This window comes from Martes martes, assembly GCF_963455335.1.
Source record: "Martes martes genome assembly, chromosome: 15".
Lineage (NCBI taxonomy): Eukaryota > Metazoa > Chordata > Mammalia > Carnivora > Mustelidae > Martes > Martes martes.
In genome coordinates, this window is record NC_137903.1 from 63901841 (window position 1) to 63917461 (window position 15621).

The 15621-nt window shown below is 49.6% G+C and overlaps 1 protein-coding gene across 2 annotated transcripts in view; it reads left to right on the forward strand.

Annotated features, from left to right (window-relative positions):
* The first annotated feature begins 14368 nt into the window (after positions 1–14368).
* Positions 14369–15621, forward strand: part of POU2F1 (POU class 2 homeobox 1) — a 169254-nt gene continuing 168001 nt past the window's right edge. For both annotated transcript variants that reach the window (XM_080824126.1, XM_080824127.1), the window contains exon 1: positions 14369–14445. In XM_080824126.1, coding sequence (XP_080680252.1) covers positions 14385–14445 — 61 coding nt within the window. In that variant the 5' untranslated portion in view covers positions 14369–14384. The remainder of the gene's footprint in view (positions 14446–15621) is intronic.

Here is a 15621-nt window from a genome sequence, read left to right on the forward strand (position 1 = left end):
AGGCCTGGCTCTGGGAAGCGGCGCCCACACACACCCGCCCGACGACCGAGCGGGACAGAAGCTAATCGAGGAGGAGGAAAGGCCTGGATCCCTCTGCTCCCGTCTTTATTTACAGCAAAGGCCAGAAGCTTTGTCACCTTGGAAACAGCCCACAAAGGCGGAGCGCAGAGCTCTGGGGACCCGAGCGCCGTCTCAGGGGCGGCTGGGCTAAGTGCAGGGCTGGAGGGTTCCGCCGCTCCACGGCCCTGGGTCTCGGGGGTTGGACGGTCAGGGCTGCTCCGGCGGGAAGAAAAGGCGGTTTGGCCTTTGATGGCCGCAGCCGACTATGCAGCACGGACGGCCCCGTCTCCCGTGTTCAGCGACAAGCCTGCGGACAGAGGGAGGCGGGGCCACAGCGCTGGAGCCCGCGACCGACCCGGGGGACAGTCCGGTCTGTTTGCTGGACGGCTGCGCTCCGCGAGGCCTGCGGTGGCTTTACAGCCCCTTCTCCTTTGTTCGGAATCGGCCACAGCCACCTGGGGACTTTGCCATCATTCCCAAGGGTCGTCTGTGCGCCACCGCCTGCGCCTGTCTGGCTCCTACCCTTCTCCTGCCTTTCTATGCTGAGTCGCATAAACACGGCACTGGTAAAAAATTCCTTCCTTTAAAGATTTTTATTTATTTCCTTATTTTAGACAGAGAGTGAGTGAACAGGGGGCGGGGCAGAGCGGGAGGGAGAGGGAGAGAATCGCAAGCAGACTCGGCACTGAGCGCGGAGCCCGACGTGGGCTCGATCTCACCACCCTGAGATCGTGACCTGAGCCGAAACCACGAGTCCGTTGCTTCACCGACTGGGCCACCCAGGCGCCCCACCAGGGAAATTCATTAAGAAGCTGGATGGGCTTCTGACACGGAGCAGAAGGAGACTCTGAACTAGACGATTGGGGCGCCTGGGTGGCTCCGTGGGTTGAGCCTCTGCCTTCGGCTCGGGTCATGATCTCGGGGTCCTGGGATCGAGCCCCGCGTCGGGCTCTCTGCTCAGCGGGGAGCCTGCTTCCCCGTCTCTCTCCGCCTGCCTCTCCGCCTACTTGTGATCTCTCTCTGTGTGTCAAATAAATAAATAAAATCTTAAAAATAAATAAATTAGAAGATTGCTCTTCCTTACTGCTGTGTCATCTTAGAGCCCTGTGGATGCCACCGTCACAGTGTTCTTGGCCTGGGAAAGAGGGCTTCGAGCTTCTTGGGGTTTCCGGGTATTTCCCAGGATCCTGGGATCGAGCCCCGCGGCGGCTCCAAGCCCAGCACGGCGTCCGGCGTGCGGTGGAAGATTCCCGTCCCCCTCCCCCTCCCCTCCCCCTCCCCTCCCCCTCCCCTCCCCGTTCCCCTCCCCCTCCCCGTTCCCCTCCCCCTCCCCCTCCCCCGCCCCCTCCCCCTCTCCCGCCCCTTCCCCCCCATCATGCGCACGCATGCGCGCTCTTTCTCTCCCAAATAAATAAATATTTAAAAAAAAGAAAAGAATTTAAGGGTTCCAAACACATCACGGGGCGTGACTCTCCGCCCGAGCCCCAGGCCCCCCTGCCAGCGGAGCGGGGCTGTGGAACCCCGAGCGGACCCCCGGGGTCTGCGCTCCTCGCGGCGCTGGAGGGAAGGGGCTCGGGGAAGACGCTCAAGACGGGGAAAGGCGTTGAGAAGGGAGCGCGTCCCGCAGGCTGACTGGGAGAGGAAGGGGACCCCAAACCGAAGCGACGCTTTGCTCAGGGCGCTTGCTGGGGTCTGAGGCACGAGGCTGCGAAACAGTGGCGGGGCGAGACGGCCTCTGCCCGGGAGCCCGGCCCCTGCGGCGGCCCGGGGAGGCCACCCTCCGTGGCGGGCTGGGCGGGGTGGCTCTGCGCCGCGGGGGCGCGAAGGGCGCTTCCGTGGGGTGAGCTGGCGTCCCGCGGGGACGGGGCTGCTGCCGCGAACAGGAACTTTGGGACAATCGATGATAACGTGACTTCATGTGTACCCACAGGCCGGGTAGGGTCTTGGGCCATCTGGGGCGTATGATGTCAGTGTGGTTTGCAGGGTTTATTTTTTAAAAGACTTTATTTATTTATTTCTTTGAGAGGAAAGAGAGAGTGTGCATGTGCGCGTGGGTGGGTGAGGGGCCGAGGGAGAGGGAGAAGCAGACTCCCCGCCGAGCAGGGAGCCCCACCCGGGACTCGATCGGGGACCCCCGGGGACCTTGACCCCATGGAAGGCAGACGCTCAACCCACTGAGCCACCCAGGTGCCCCTGCTTCATTCATTTATTTATTTTAAACAGAGGAAAGAGGATTCAACTTGTATAGTAAGACCGTCCCTTATTTTGTATTATTAGGTAATGTGATATTCCAAGTAAGTCAGTTTTCCAAACGATTGGAATACCCCTCTAAGATCACACCATTTTAATCTTTCTGATGGAAAGACTGCCAAAATACATAGATTTGGTTCCTGTGTCCACTCTGCTGGCTTTTCCCTCTTGCATGGTTATCAGTAGGTTATCCGCTTCTCTGGAGGGGACAGTGTCTGGGAATCTACTTTAAACTCATCATCCTTTTAATTCGATATTTAATCTGCTTTGGATCTAGAAGTCACAACTCTTATGCATGTTCTCTCTTAAAAAAGCAAATAATAATAATAATAATAATAATAATAATAAATGCATTCTGACACAGGGTCGGAAAGGTTTGCCCAGGAATGAAGTGCAAATCTTTAAGATAGTCATTTTTTCTCTTTGGAGGCATTTTGATTTAACTTTTGGTCTTGGCTGTGTTGTCCCAAATTGCAGTTACCGGACAAGGGATTTCCAGGGAAGTGGTTTTAGTGTACATATAATTGAGATCCTGGGGAGATGGGAACAGATGATGGTAGCCCCCCATCTTACCCCGAGCAACATTATCCTATTTGTTTTATGGAAATTGTGGTTAATATTTGGAATTAATTAGATTGTACAATCAGTTTCAAAAGCATAATGCAGTGGTGTATAATATTTAATAATGCATAAAACTTGTTATGGAAATTTAAAATTTTAGGGCCTAGATGAAATTCAAACATGAATTTTGTATGAAGAAATGAAGCAAAATAGTTTTGTTAGAGTAATTTGCTTTATTACAAGGGAGAATATCCACGGCATCATTTAAATACTATATTCATCACACGCAGTGCTTCCCAGCAAACTAATTTAAGATAGACTCCAGACTTGATAAATATCAAAAGGGTATATCACTGTCCTGTCTCTGCCTGTTTTTTTTTTTTTTGTTTTGTTTTTTTTTTTTAGATCGGCAGGCTTAGTAAAAACGGATTTTTTAAAAGAAGCATTATCATATACAGAGAAGACTGGAAATCATAAATGATGTGAGCAACTTCCCTTGATTATGACAGGAAGCCTGCATATGTAATCTTTGTAGCGAATAAACATCTTCAATTTCTAGTATTATATCATCCAATTCCAGGAAAACATTATCATAATATGAAATAGATGAGAGAGTAAATAGCAATCAGAACTATCTGGCAATGGAAATACTAGGTTTTTCTCTCTCCTGAGTGGGGCCGCCTGTCTTAATAAGAAAAGCTGATGGAAGGTGGTCTTGGGTTCAAATCCCAATGCCTATGTGACTTTGGGCAAGTTTCTCAATTGCTCTCAACTTTTGTCCCTCTGAGCATCGTGCAGTGGAAATGATCTTTCCTTCACAAGGATGGATAATATTTAAATGAGATAGTATACATTTAGCACTTCACCCTACATCCCTCTGTTGGGAATCTGTAGTCCTACACAGTTGGTGTACTGGTCCTCACCTCCAATCCCTCTTGTATCCAATATCTTTGTAGGGACCTCCTGGCACCCGGCTGGGAAGCTCATGGTTGTCCCTTCCCTCCCCTTCCTCCCGCTAGTTCTGAATGACTCCCTGCCCTCAGTTCTTGTTTGAGTTAGGAGTCAGATGTATCTACTTTGAGATTGCCTGATCTACGCATGCTACAAAGTATGTTTAACCCTCACTGGTGAATACTCTATAACCTGGAATTTTCTTGAGGGGAGGAATTATAGTTTTTATCTCTGGAGATGATATCTATGGAACTGAAGTAAAATAAAAGAGAAATAGCTAAAAAAATGCCAGTTGGCTCTCTCCCTATTCCCGCTAGGCTCAAGATGCTGGCTTGTGCGGTTCTGGTGTCACTGGCCTTGCCCCACCAAGCCAGGCAGGTCTGGTCTCCAAGGGGATTTCTGGGAGCTTATGGGTATGTCCCACGTTCCTCCTACCACCTGCGTTGGCAGCAACACTGGGGGACCACTGTGATCCCCCAGGGCCTTCAAATCTCTTGCCTGCCGTCAAATGGTGAGGGGAGAGGCAGAATGGGATGCGTCTCAGATCTAGCCAATGCCGGAACTCACCTCATCCTCTCACTCTATTTTCTCCATTAATACATCTGATCAGAGGGTGCCTGGGTATCTCAGTCAGGTAAGAATCTGACTCTTGGTTTTGGCTCAGGTCATGATCCCAGATCCTGGGATTGAGCCCTGCATCCCCGGCTCCCTGCTCAGAGGGGAGCTTGCTTCTCCCTATTCCTCCACAACCCGCCCCCCCAACTTGTGCTCTTTCCTTCTCTCTCAAATAAATAAATAAAGTCTTAAAAAAAATACATCTGGTCGGTTACCCATGGCATCCCCCATTTTGTACCCTTTCATTTACTTGAGCTTCCCTCTCCGAGCACTGCTGTCGTGTCGGGCTGGTGCTGCTAGTCACTGCGGTTTTTGATTTGCCGGAGTTGGGCAGAGTTCTCTCTCTCCCCTGCATTAAACTTGATCAGAGGAGTGCTGGAGCTTCTCGTGTCTCAACATCCTACAGAAAGTTTCATAGAATTGTCTTTATGAAAAGGGCTGAAATTCATCAGATATGCCCTAGTAAGGCATGGGGCCCAGTGGGCATCTACTCGGATGGGTTGCTTCTCTGTTCAGTTTGGTCAATGCTTGTACTAAACCGTGTGCGAAATATTTTGAATATCCCCTCCGATTCCAGATCTGCCTCTCCACAGGAATCCACAGATGAGTGCTCATGGGAGTCTGAGCCAGAAGTTCAACCAGAGTTTAACCAAACCTCCTTGCCCTTCCCCTTGAAAGACCAAGATGGATTGGGATGTAGAGTCAAGCCCTCAGTACCAGAGTCATTTAGGAGAGTTTTTCTTCCTAGACCTTTAAGCAAACGGGTGTCTGCTGATCCATCGCCCTCTGCCAGGTCTGTCCGGACACCACCAAACATGAATGCTGTGCAGGTGGGGCTCAGTCGGAAGGGTCCAACTCACTTGATTGTAATGCGAGGGGAATGGGCATCATGGTTACTTTCCATTTCTGGTTAAGTAGTAATAGAGAGAAACTCCTTTTATATTAAAATCTTCTATGCTTATGATCTTGTCAGTCTTTGTCATTTATTTTGGGTATTTCAAGGTAGGTTGCTCATTGCATACAAATTCATACTTGTGATACCTTCTTGATGGATTAGCCTTCTTTTATCACATATTTTTATTCCTGTTTCCTTAAATTCCAATTTTCGTGATAATAATATTGCTAAATAGCTTTCTTATTAAGGACTTCATTCATGTTTTCTTTTAGAATTTTTATTTTTATTTTTTACATTTAAAGCTTTGAACCGTTGGGAATTGATCCTGGTCTAGGTCTGAGATACAGACCCAATTTTATATGTAATATATATTAATGCATACACACATGTATTTTGCTTTTGAAATATGTATGTATCTGTACAAATCCATATGTACATACTGTTACAAAGTCTCTCTCCCTCTCGCTTTTGAGTTTAATAGTCCTGCGGTTACCTTCACCCTACCTGCCGGGTCTCTAGTCCACATCGGGGGCTTCTGACGGTGGTTAGGGCGTCTGCAATATTAGAGAAATCCAGGGAGCAGATCCGTTCACTTCCTGGCTGCCCCGCTGCGTCTTGGTCTTCCCATTGGGCTATTCCTCAGCTTCCTAAAAAGCCACAGCCTCAGGCAGCAGTCAGGAAGCAAGTCTGTTCAGCTTCCGTTCACAAAGGCCTGTGAGAGTGTGAAACGGCACAGGTGAGAAGGTTGCTCGTTCTGAGTCCCGGGGAAATTTGTAAATGGCTTGTCCCGCCAGAGAGGAGGGCTGGTTGGGGGATCCACGGTTCACACACACGATGAAGCACGCGGCTATAAAAAAAGATGAGTAAAATCTCCATGTCCTGATAGGGACGATACAGGTAAGTGAGAAAAGCTTGGCATGGAACAGTGTAGATGGTAGATCTTTTGTGAGAGAAAAGGAGAGGAATAAGAATGTATATAGTTGCAAGAAGAAATGGTTAAGGATAAGCAACAAATTACTATAAATGGTTTCCTAAAGAGGAGGAGACGTGAGGACTGGGGTGAACAAGGGAATTCTCTGTATCATAAAATGCTGAAGTTGAGTTGTGATTTTTCTAAGATGTGTCTATATAAGCTGATTTATGTAAGATAAAATTATAACAAAGCCCCACCAGATACAAAAGAGGGGTGTGTGTGTGTGTGTGTGTGTGTGTGTTGACTCTTCTCTGTGGCACTAAAACTCCCGGCAGCACTTCCTGCCTCCGGGGCTGGAACTCCGACAGGCCACGGAGACGTTCCCTCCTGGGCTCCTCCTGATTTGTGGAAATGGTCACTGCCTTTGAGTGCATTTCTTTTCGGTTTTCAGTCTTTATACTTTATCTACCATTGCTGTATATTTATAGCAGAGGAAATGCTTGGACATGTGAAACTTCTCTAGCCATGGAAATCTTTTTCCTCTGGTTTGAACCCTTATGATTGAAAACCCTTTAAAATATTTCTTTTCCTGGGGCGCCTGGGTGGCTCAGTGGGCTAAAGCCTCTGCCTTCGGTTCAGGTCATGATCCCAGGCTCCTGGTATCAAGCCCCAAATTGGGCTCCCCTATTTCTCCCTCTCTCTCTCTCTCTCTGCCTGCCGCTCTGCCTACTTGTGCTATCTGTCAGATAAATAAATAAAATCTTTAAATAAAAAAACAAAATAAAATATTTCTTTTCCTGCCTTAGAAAGTCTAGTATACTCAGTATAATTAAGTATTTCTTGGATGATAAACCATGTTAGAATGGTTTTTAAACCATAAGTGTTAATGTAAAAGCCATATTTCATAGAATTTAAAATGCCATTGATTATAGAATATACCATTATTTTATGTACCATTTAAAAAGGCCACCAATTAAACTATGATGCAATGTTTTGTTGCATATCCTTTTAAGATGCATTTTGATTTCAAAGATATTAAAATGTGGAAAAATAAATGTGCATCTTAGGGTAGATAAAACATAGTTATAGATATAGACCTGAAACATAAAAAGGTCAAATTAAATGTGTACTCATCTCAAGATGTTCCAAAAACCAAAAAGAAATATTTTGCCTAGAGCAATGCTGAGTACCTGGCAGATACTTAAGAACGCTTGCGAGAGAATAAAGCCTTCACACAGACATTGGATGATCACTAAAATACAGAGAGGTACGAAAAAAATTGTTTAAAAAAAATTGTTAAGCATAGACTATGTCCAGCCCTGAGCTATGTGACCTTAAGCATAAGAAGATAAAAAATGAGGACAAGATGGACCACCCCTTGAATGCTTTATACTCTAGTGAAAGAGACAAATGGAAACAAATGTAACAAACATAGTTGGACACTGGAAGAGAAAGCGGGATGGAAGGTGTAGATTTGGGGGTTGTCTTCAGAGAGATAACAGCTGAAATTGTGGGGATAGATAATGACATCAAACAGGTTTGCAGCTATGAGGGGAGGGACAGGGGCAAATCCTTGGAGAGTACTTATATTAGATGGGAAGAAAAAGAGGATCCAATGAGGAAAGCCAAGACATGGTTAGAGAGATAAGAGGAGAAATTGGAGAGCAATTTGCCACTGAAGCCAGAGTTAGAGAGATGGGTTAAGAAGGAAGGAACAATTACCATTGTCAAATTGCCGAGAGATGGGGCAGGATGAGGAGTGAAGATGTTATCAGAACTGGCAGTTAGGAGGTCATCAGTGACTTCCAATAAAGTAATTTCAGGAAAATGATTGGAGCAGATGTCAGACCATAATGAGTTGATGAGTAAATGCAGGAAGAGTTTATCTTGAAAAGCTTATGAGAAGGGATAGGAAGAGGCTGGAAGAAACAGGAAGGGCAGAAATGGAATCAATGAATGCAGGAAAAAAACAGACACCAAAACTCATGGAAACAAAGCAAAGGGCTGGATGTCTAGATGTGGTCAAAATGTCAGGATGGGGAGGCAGATGACCGCCAAGGCAGGGAGTAAATGTGGAGGAAAGGCAGAGAGGACAAGGGATCAGGCAATCTTTGGTCCAACTCCTAGCTCTGTCCCTTACTGTATGAATTTGGGCAAGTTACTAACGCTGCCCTTCAGATATTAAGAAAGAATACCCAGAAAGAAGATAGATACTCCAAAAACACTCCTACAGTAAATATGATACATTTCTCAGAGTTTTTTTTTTCTTGTTATGATTTTAATGTAGGCTGATGACATAAGTCCAAAGCATTATTCTAGGAAAGAAGGCTACAAGGGGACAAAATGATGTATTTCAAGTGCACAGCTTTCTGACAGTTCAGCTTTTAAGAGTATCTAGGGTTGGAATTACAAATGGATCTCATCCTGCATGCCAGGGCTGATGAGATGCCAATGATTGCCCGAAGCACTGGCTGGGCAGAATCATGTTTGAGTAAGAGTCTAGGCTCGGCATAAGAAAGGGCTGTGGATTAAAGAAGTTGGCCAGAGGCTTGGAAGCGATGGTGGTAAGAATAGCACAGTGAATTTGCTGACCCTGAACCAGAGGCAGAGAATGGGCTGTGTATCCATCAGATGGTTTCCCATCAATGGTATTGAGCTTTTTGATAAGTATTGACTTGTTAAAAACGTCAGTGTCCATTCTCTGAGGACTACAAATACTCTAGTTTCTACCTTCAGAGTAGAAACATAAATTGCAGTAGTCAGGTACAGCCAGGGGTTTGACATCCTTTTGTGAATGTTAATACATATGATCGGAATATATTCATTCATAATAGAAGCCCTCTCCACCTGTTCAAGGTAGAGGACCATGGAAATACTGGAGGCAAGATCACAATGTTCCCTGGCCAAACTCTGGGTACGAAGTAAGACATGGAGGAAATGGAGATAAGCTCCTGTTGCTTCATATACAACGGCCATAAATCATTTTATTTTGAGAACTTTTAAAAGTTACTACTACCAAGCTTGCTTTACTGCAATGAAGTACCCATAGCCTATGCATCTTTAAGTAATGAAACAGTAAATTTCACGTATGCGTGGGTATGTATGTATGTATGTGTGTATATTATATATACATACATATATATTATATATATATAAAATTTAAAAAAACAGCGATACCATGTTTTCCAGTGAAACCTTGTCTTGAACTCCATTACAAGTAAAGCAGAGCCTTTCTGGCTAAAGAGGAGATGGAGGATTGGTTTTCATCCCACTTTAAGGGGCTTGGAAGCCTCTGCTGTAAGATTAGTTACGAAATGCACCCCCAGGTCATTAAGCACATTAATTTGCTCTATTAGAATGATAATCTTTATGAACAGGCAAAATGTTGGAGATGTTCATAAAAAAATGACAATTTTTAAAATTTAGTCACTTAGGGTAATTAAAATCATTAAAACACATCCCCCAGAGCCTGGATTCCTCAGTCTTTAACAAAACTAACCTAGCAACGCCAAGAGTTAACTTCTGTACAAGGAAGGCAGTGCCAGGCCCAAGCCCAGGCTTTTCTTAACATCTCTATGCCTCAGTTTTCCCCACCCTGTAAAACTGAAGCAGCTGGCAGTATTCCCACACTGATTCTCCGACCTGTGGAGTGAGGGCTATTATAGTGGTAAGGCCACATGGAAGCCACTAGATCGGCCACGATCTAGGAAAATAATATACCCAAAGCAACACTGCTTATTGGAGGGATTGGAGAGATCAGTGCCACCATCAGGGATTTGGAAAATGTAGGGATGGCTGTTGCTAACACATCCCCATGTAACTCTCCCGTGTGCCTTGTACAGAAGACAGGTGGATCTCAGAGAACGACAGCGGATTATTGTCAAGCCGAGCCAGGTGGTGATGCCGCTTGCAGCTGCCGTACCAGATGTGGTTACGCTGCTTGAGCAAATTCACTGGAAACTGGAAACTGGAAAAAAACAAAACAAAACAAAACCCTGGAAACTGATATGCAGCTCCTGGGCTGGCAGATGCCTTTTTCTCCATCCCCGTCCATGAGCACCACCAGAAGCAATGTAGTTTCAGCCGGCAGGCCAGCATTATACCTTCCCTGTCCCATCGCAGAGCTGTATCAACTTCCCAGCTGTCTGTCATAATTTAATTCATAGGAATCTTGATCTCCTTTCCCTTCCATAGGCTATCACACTGACCCATTACACGGATGATACCATGCTGATTGGACCCAGTGACCACTTTAGACTTATTGGTAAGATCTTGGTGTATCAAAGGATGGGGAATAAATCTGGCACGACTTCAGAGGCCTTCTATCTCAGTTAAATTTTTAGGGGTCCAGTAGTGTGGGGCATGTCAACATACCCCTTCTAAGGTAATGCATAAGTTGTTGCATTTGGCCTCTCTTACAATAAAAAAAGAGGCACAATGCCGAGTGGGCCCCTTTGGAGTTTGGAGGCGACATATTCCATTTGGGGGTATAATTCCAACCCATTTTCCAAATGACTCCAAAAAGTTGTTGACTGAGAAGACTCTGTAACGTGTCCAGAGTGCCAGACAGGGTGCTCTGCGGTTTGGGCCATATGATCCAGCAGATCCAAGGGTGCTCGAAGGGTCTGTGGCAGGTAAGGAAGCTACTAGGCGTCCATGGCAGGTCCCAACAGGTGACCTGCAGCTCAGACTCAGGATTTTAGAACAAAGCCTGACATCTATCCTCTATGGGTAACTATTCTTCATTTGAGAACTAGCTCTTGGCCTGCTACTAGACCTTAGTAGAGACCTAGAGCTTAACCACGGGCCACCAAATGACCATGAGACCTGAGCTGCTCATCATCTGACTCACGAGGAGGGACACTACACTCCGAAAGAACTATGTGAGTTTACTAATTTATACGGACAGAAATCTAGGGAACATGTGTGGGAATGGGTATTAAGGGTGTGGGATTATGGTGGAAGGAACACAAAGTGACTTCTCAACCTCCTAAACTGTGTAAGCCAATTCCTTATAACAAATCTCTTTCACATATACCACCGATCCTTGAATAACAGGGGTTTGAAGTGTGCAGGTCCACTTACACGTGGATTTTTTACCATATAGTATTGTAAATGTATTTTCTCTTAAGATTTTAATAGCATTTTCTTTTCTCTAGCTTACTTTATTGTAAGAATACAGTAACATAACATATAACATACATATATACAAAATGTGTTATTTTACATTTTTTATAATACATGTAACATACAAAATAGTGTTAATCGACTGTTCGACTATTAATGTTATTGGTAAGGCTCCCCCAGTCAAAGGTAGTCTGTTGGCAGTTACATTTTTGGGGAATTAGAAGCTATGCTTGGGCTTCTCCTGGGTGGGGGCTGTCCGCAATCCTAACCCTGGCTTGTTGAACTATCAACTACATAATGAAAGTCACTTATAGGTCTCCTATTGGTTTTGTTTCTCTGGAGAACTCTAATATAGGAAAGTTATGTAACATCTCTTGTCTCAATTTCTTCATCCTGGAAAATTGGGAAAAACACTTTCTACCGCCCAGAGTTGTGAGGATTAAAAAAAAAAAAAATTGATACAAGGAGTTTGCTGAGGTCAAAGCAGTGTTTTATACATTTTCGTATTTTTATCACCTAGTAAAGCTTATGGCAGAATGCAGATGTTCATAAATATTTGTTGAGTAAATGACTTTATCAAATTTTAAAATAATCCAAACATATATAACTGTATTATTCATTATTTTTTATTCAGTAAATATTTATGAATACCTACTAAGCCGAGGCATAAATATTTTCATTAAGAGGAAAATGAATCATTGATACAGACTATTTTAAGCTTACTTTTTTTCTCACAGAGCTATCCTTCCTTAAATAAAAATTCATTCCATGAAAATGTCTTTTTATGGAAAGCAGATAAAAAAATGAATAGCACATGCACTAGCTTCAGTTACTTTCTGAAATTCGTATTAATTCACTTTTAAAACTAAAGAGCAAAACAAAGATCAAATAGAAGATAGGAATTAAGTACAGTTATTTAGGCTATTTTTTTAGGGGAGGTAATTTCAAATTCCCTGCCTTCAGAGCAGGGGTAGGTAATTGACTGTGTTTCAAATAGGTCGATGATTTTGAGACCTTCCCCCCACGGTACTGCAGGTGAATCTAATTTAGGCTGTATTTCCGGATTAATTGTAACATGATTGAAATTTGCATTTCCTTAACTGTGTTGGGTGGTGTGGCTGGAAATAATTAGATTATCTGGTGGCCCAATTACTTGGTTTCAACAGTCCTGCACGTACCCTGCGGCTTCATTACCGTGAACCCGTCCGTCCCACCCCGGCTTCCCGGCGGTCGGCACAGGAGCCTCAGCGGCGCCCGCACACGCCGGAATCCCAGACGCCGGGACCCAGGAGCGAAACCCCAGCCGTTGGGGCAACCGCTCTCTTCGAGATCCGTTTATCTTCAGTGCAGAATCTGCAATTCCACTCGGCGTAAACTTCAGTTCTCGCTTAAAAACAGACAAATTGGGTCTGAAATTTTTTTATTAAAAAATTATATTTAGGGGCGCCTGGATGGCTCAGCGGGTTAAAGCCTCTGCCTTCGGCTGGGGTCATGATCTCAGGGTCCTGGGATCGAGCCCCGCATCGGGCTCTCCGCTCGGCGGGGAGCCTGCTTCCCCCTCCCCCCGTCTGCCTCTCTGCCTACTTGTGATCTCTGTCAAATAAATAAATAAAGGTTTTTTAAAAAAAATTATATTTAAATAGTCTCTACGCACAACCCGAGGTGGGGCTTGAACTCAGGGAGCCTGACGCCAGGCGTCTCCCGCGCTACCCGAGCCACGCGGGCGCCTCCCGACGCGCTTCTCCAACCTCGCTCACGGGATGCGCTTTTCTTCTCACTCCTTACGAGGGGGGGAAAAAAAGCCGGAAAAATCTAGGACTTTTCAAAGACTTCGTAGGTAGGCCGGGTCGCGTCCCGGGAGAGCCACCACGAAGGACCTCTTGGAACCGGACTGCCACAAAGACACGCACCGCGGGAGCGCCCGCCCGGTCCGCTCGGGGCAGCACCGCGGAGCCGAGCCCCGGCGACGCTCCCGAGGTCCAGCGCTTTCCCGGGTCCTCCGCTCCCGTTCCCGGCCGGCTTTACGAACACACGCTCCCCAGCGCCCCGAAAGGGGGAGAACGCGTCCCCTCGGGCGGGGACCCGGCGGGCGGCCACCCGGGCGCGAGGCCCGCAGGAGCGGCAGGGCCGGAACTCGGCGCCCGGAACGCCGGCTCCGGGACGGCGGCGACCGCCGAGGGGAGCGGGAGACCCCGGGGCTCATCCGGACGCGCACGAGACACGCCCCCTCGCGGTGGCCCGGCCGCGTCTCCAGCTTCGCCGACCTGGGGGCGGGGACTGGTTAGGATTCAAATTTGAAGCGGGACGCCCGCGCCGCGCTCAGCAGGTGCCTCCGGCCGGCTCCCCGCGGCGGGCGCTTCCGCCCCTACCTGCCCGGCGGGCCGGAAATTACCTAGCGGGGGAGCGGCCCCTCCTTTGTTGTCCGCGGCTCTCCAGCGCCCAGAGCCTTAAAAAGTGCGCGGCGGAGGGGACGCGGGGGTGGCCCGCCCGCGAGCACTCCACGCGCCTCCACGCTCTCGGCCGCCGTGTGCCCGCCCTTCCTTTAAAAATGCCACTGTCCACTGGGGGACGGCGGAGTAGAGCTAGGGGGGCGGAGAGGCGGGCGGAGAGAGACGACTGTGAGGAGTGACGAGCGCTCCACGTCCTACACAGGTTACGCTCCGAGGAGCCCAGGAGAGGTAACGCATGCGCCGCCTGCGTTTCAGGCGCGTGGAGGAAGTTGCGCATGTGCAGAGCCCAGAGGAAAAAAATGCTGCGGAGGGGTGACTGGCAGGTTGAGGGCGCTTTCGCTACTGGAGAACCACAGCGGCCAAGAGGCGCGTGCGCAGAGCGCCCGAAGGGGTGGGGCTCCTCCAAGGGGACGGCCTCGCGCGCCCCCTGGCGCGCGCCCGGGGAGAGGAAGGAGCGGGAGGGGGCGGAGAGGAGGGAGGAGGCACGGAGGGCGGGAGGGGGGAGGGGAGCCGGAGCGAGGGAGGGTTTATCGACCGGGCGATTTTGGTTAAAATATTCAAAATGGCGGACGGAGGAGCAGCGAGTCAAGATGAGAGTTCAGCCGCGGCGGCAGCAGCAGCAGGTAATCATTACAGCATTTTACATATTCATATTCATACTCAACCCCGGCTCCCGCTGCCCCCCCCGCGACTTAGCATAATTTATTAGTACTCAGGATTATTATAATTAACGGCGGGGAGATGGGGGGCCGGGGAGCACGGAGCCCCCGCCGGGCGCCGAGCGGAGGGGGAAAGAGGCTCGGAGCGGCCAGGCGGAGGGGAAAGACAAGGGGCAAAGGGGGCTGCGATCCACCGCCCTCCTCCTGCCCCCGGCCCACCCCGCCGCCGCGGCTCGCCCGCCCGCCCGCCGGCACCGGCCCTCCTCCTCCGCCGGCCGCCGCCGCCTCCTCGCCGCGGTGCCCGAACCCGAGCGGGTCCGCGGCGGGGCCGCGGGGCCGGGGCACAGGGAGAGGACAATAAAGACATTTTACATATTCATAGCCGTGGGCCGGCGGGGCGCGGGCGGGCGACCCGGGCCGGGCGGGCGCGGGGTGGGGGGGGCGTGGAGGGGGATGGAGGTGGTGGAGAGCACAATGCCGGGGAGGCGGCGGGGCCGGAGCGGACCCCGGCGGCCGGACAGCCGCACGCGTCCCGCCCCCCCCACCCCCCGCCCCGGGAGAGGGCCCGGGAGGGGCGGGGGGGGCGGCCTGGGGGTGCGCCCGGGGAGAGCGTCCTGCCGGCGCCCGCGCCCCGCCGCCGCACGGGGGGTCGAGCGGGGCTGCGCCCGGGGGTCACGGCCCCGGGCACCTCGGCCGCGCCCCGCTGGTCCCCCGTGTGGCGGCCTGACCGGAGCCAGGCCTGCGCTCTAGGTGGGTAGGGGTGAGCGGTCGTGGGCGCCGTGAGGTGGCCTCGGGAGCGGCGGGGGTGGGGAGCCCGCGCGGGGGTCCGCTTCGCCCCCTCCGCGGCGGACAGGGCTGAAAGGCGGCCCTAGTGGAAAGTTCCCGTCGGAGGAGGTTGTCCTCCGGGGCAGCCCCATGTGCTCCGGGCCGTCGGTCCGCGGTGCCCGCAGGTCCTGGAGAAGCCCCTGCCCCCTCGTGGGTCGTGCCTTCTCCGGGGAGCTGGGTGGCAGGTCCCTGGCGTGGTCTGGTCTTCATCTGCCCCGCGCCCCCGCCTCTCCGCCGCACCCGGACCGACGGGGCCGGGGGCCCTCGCTCCCAGGCCCCAGAAGCGCCCGGAGGCCTCTGGAGAACTCGGGTGTG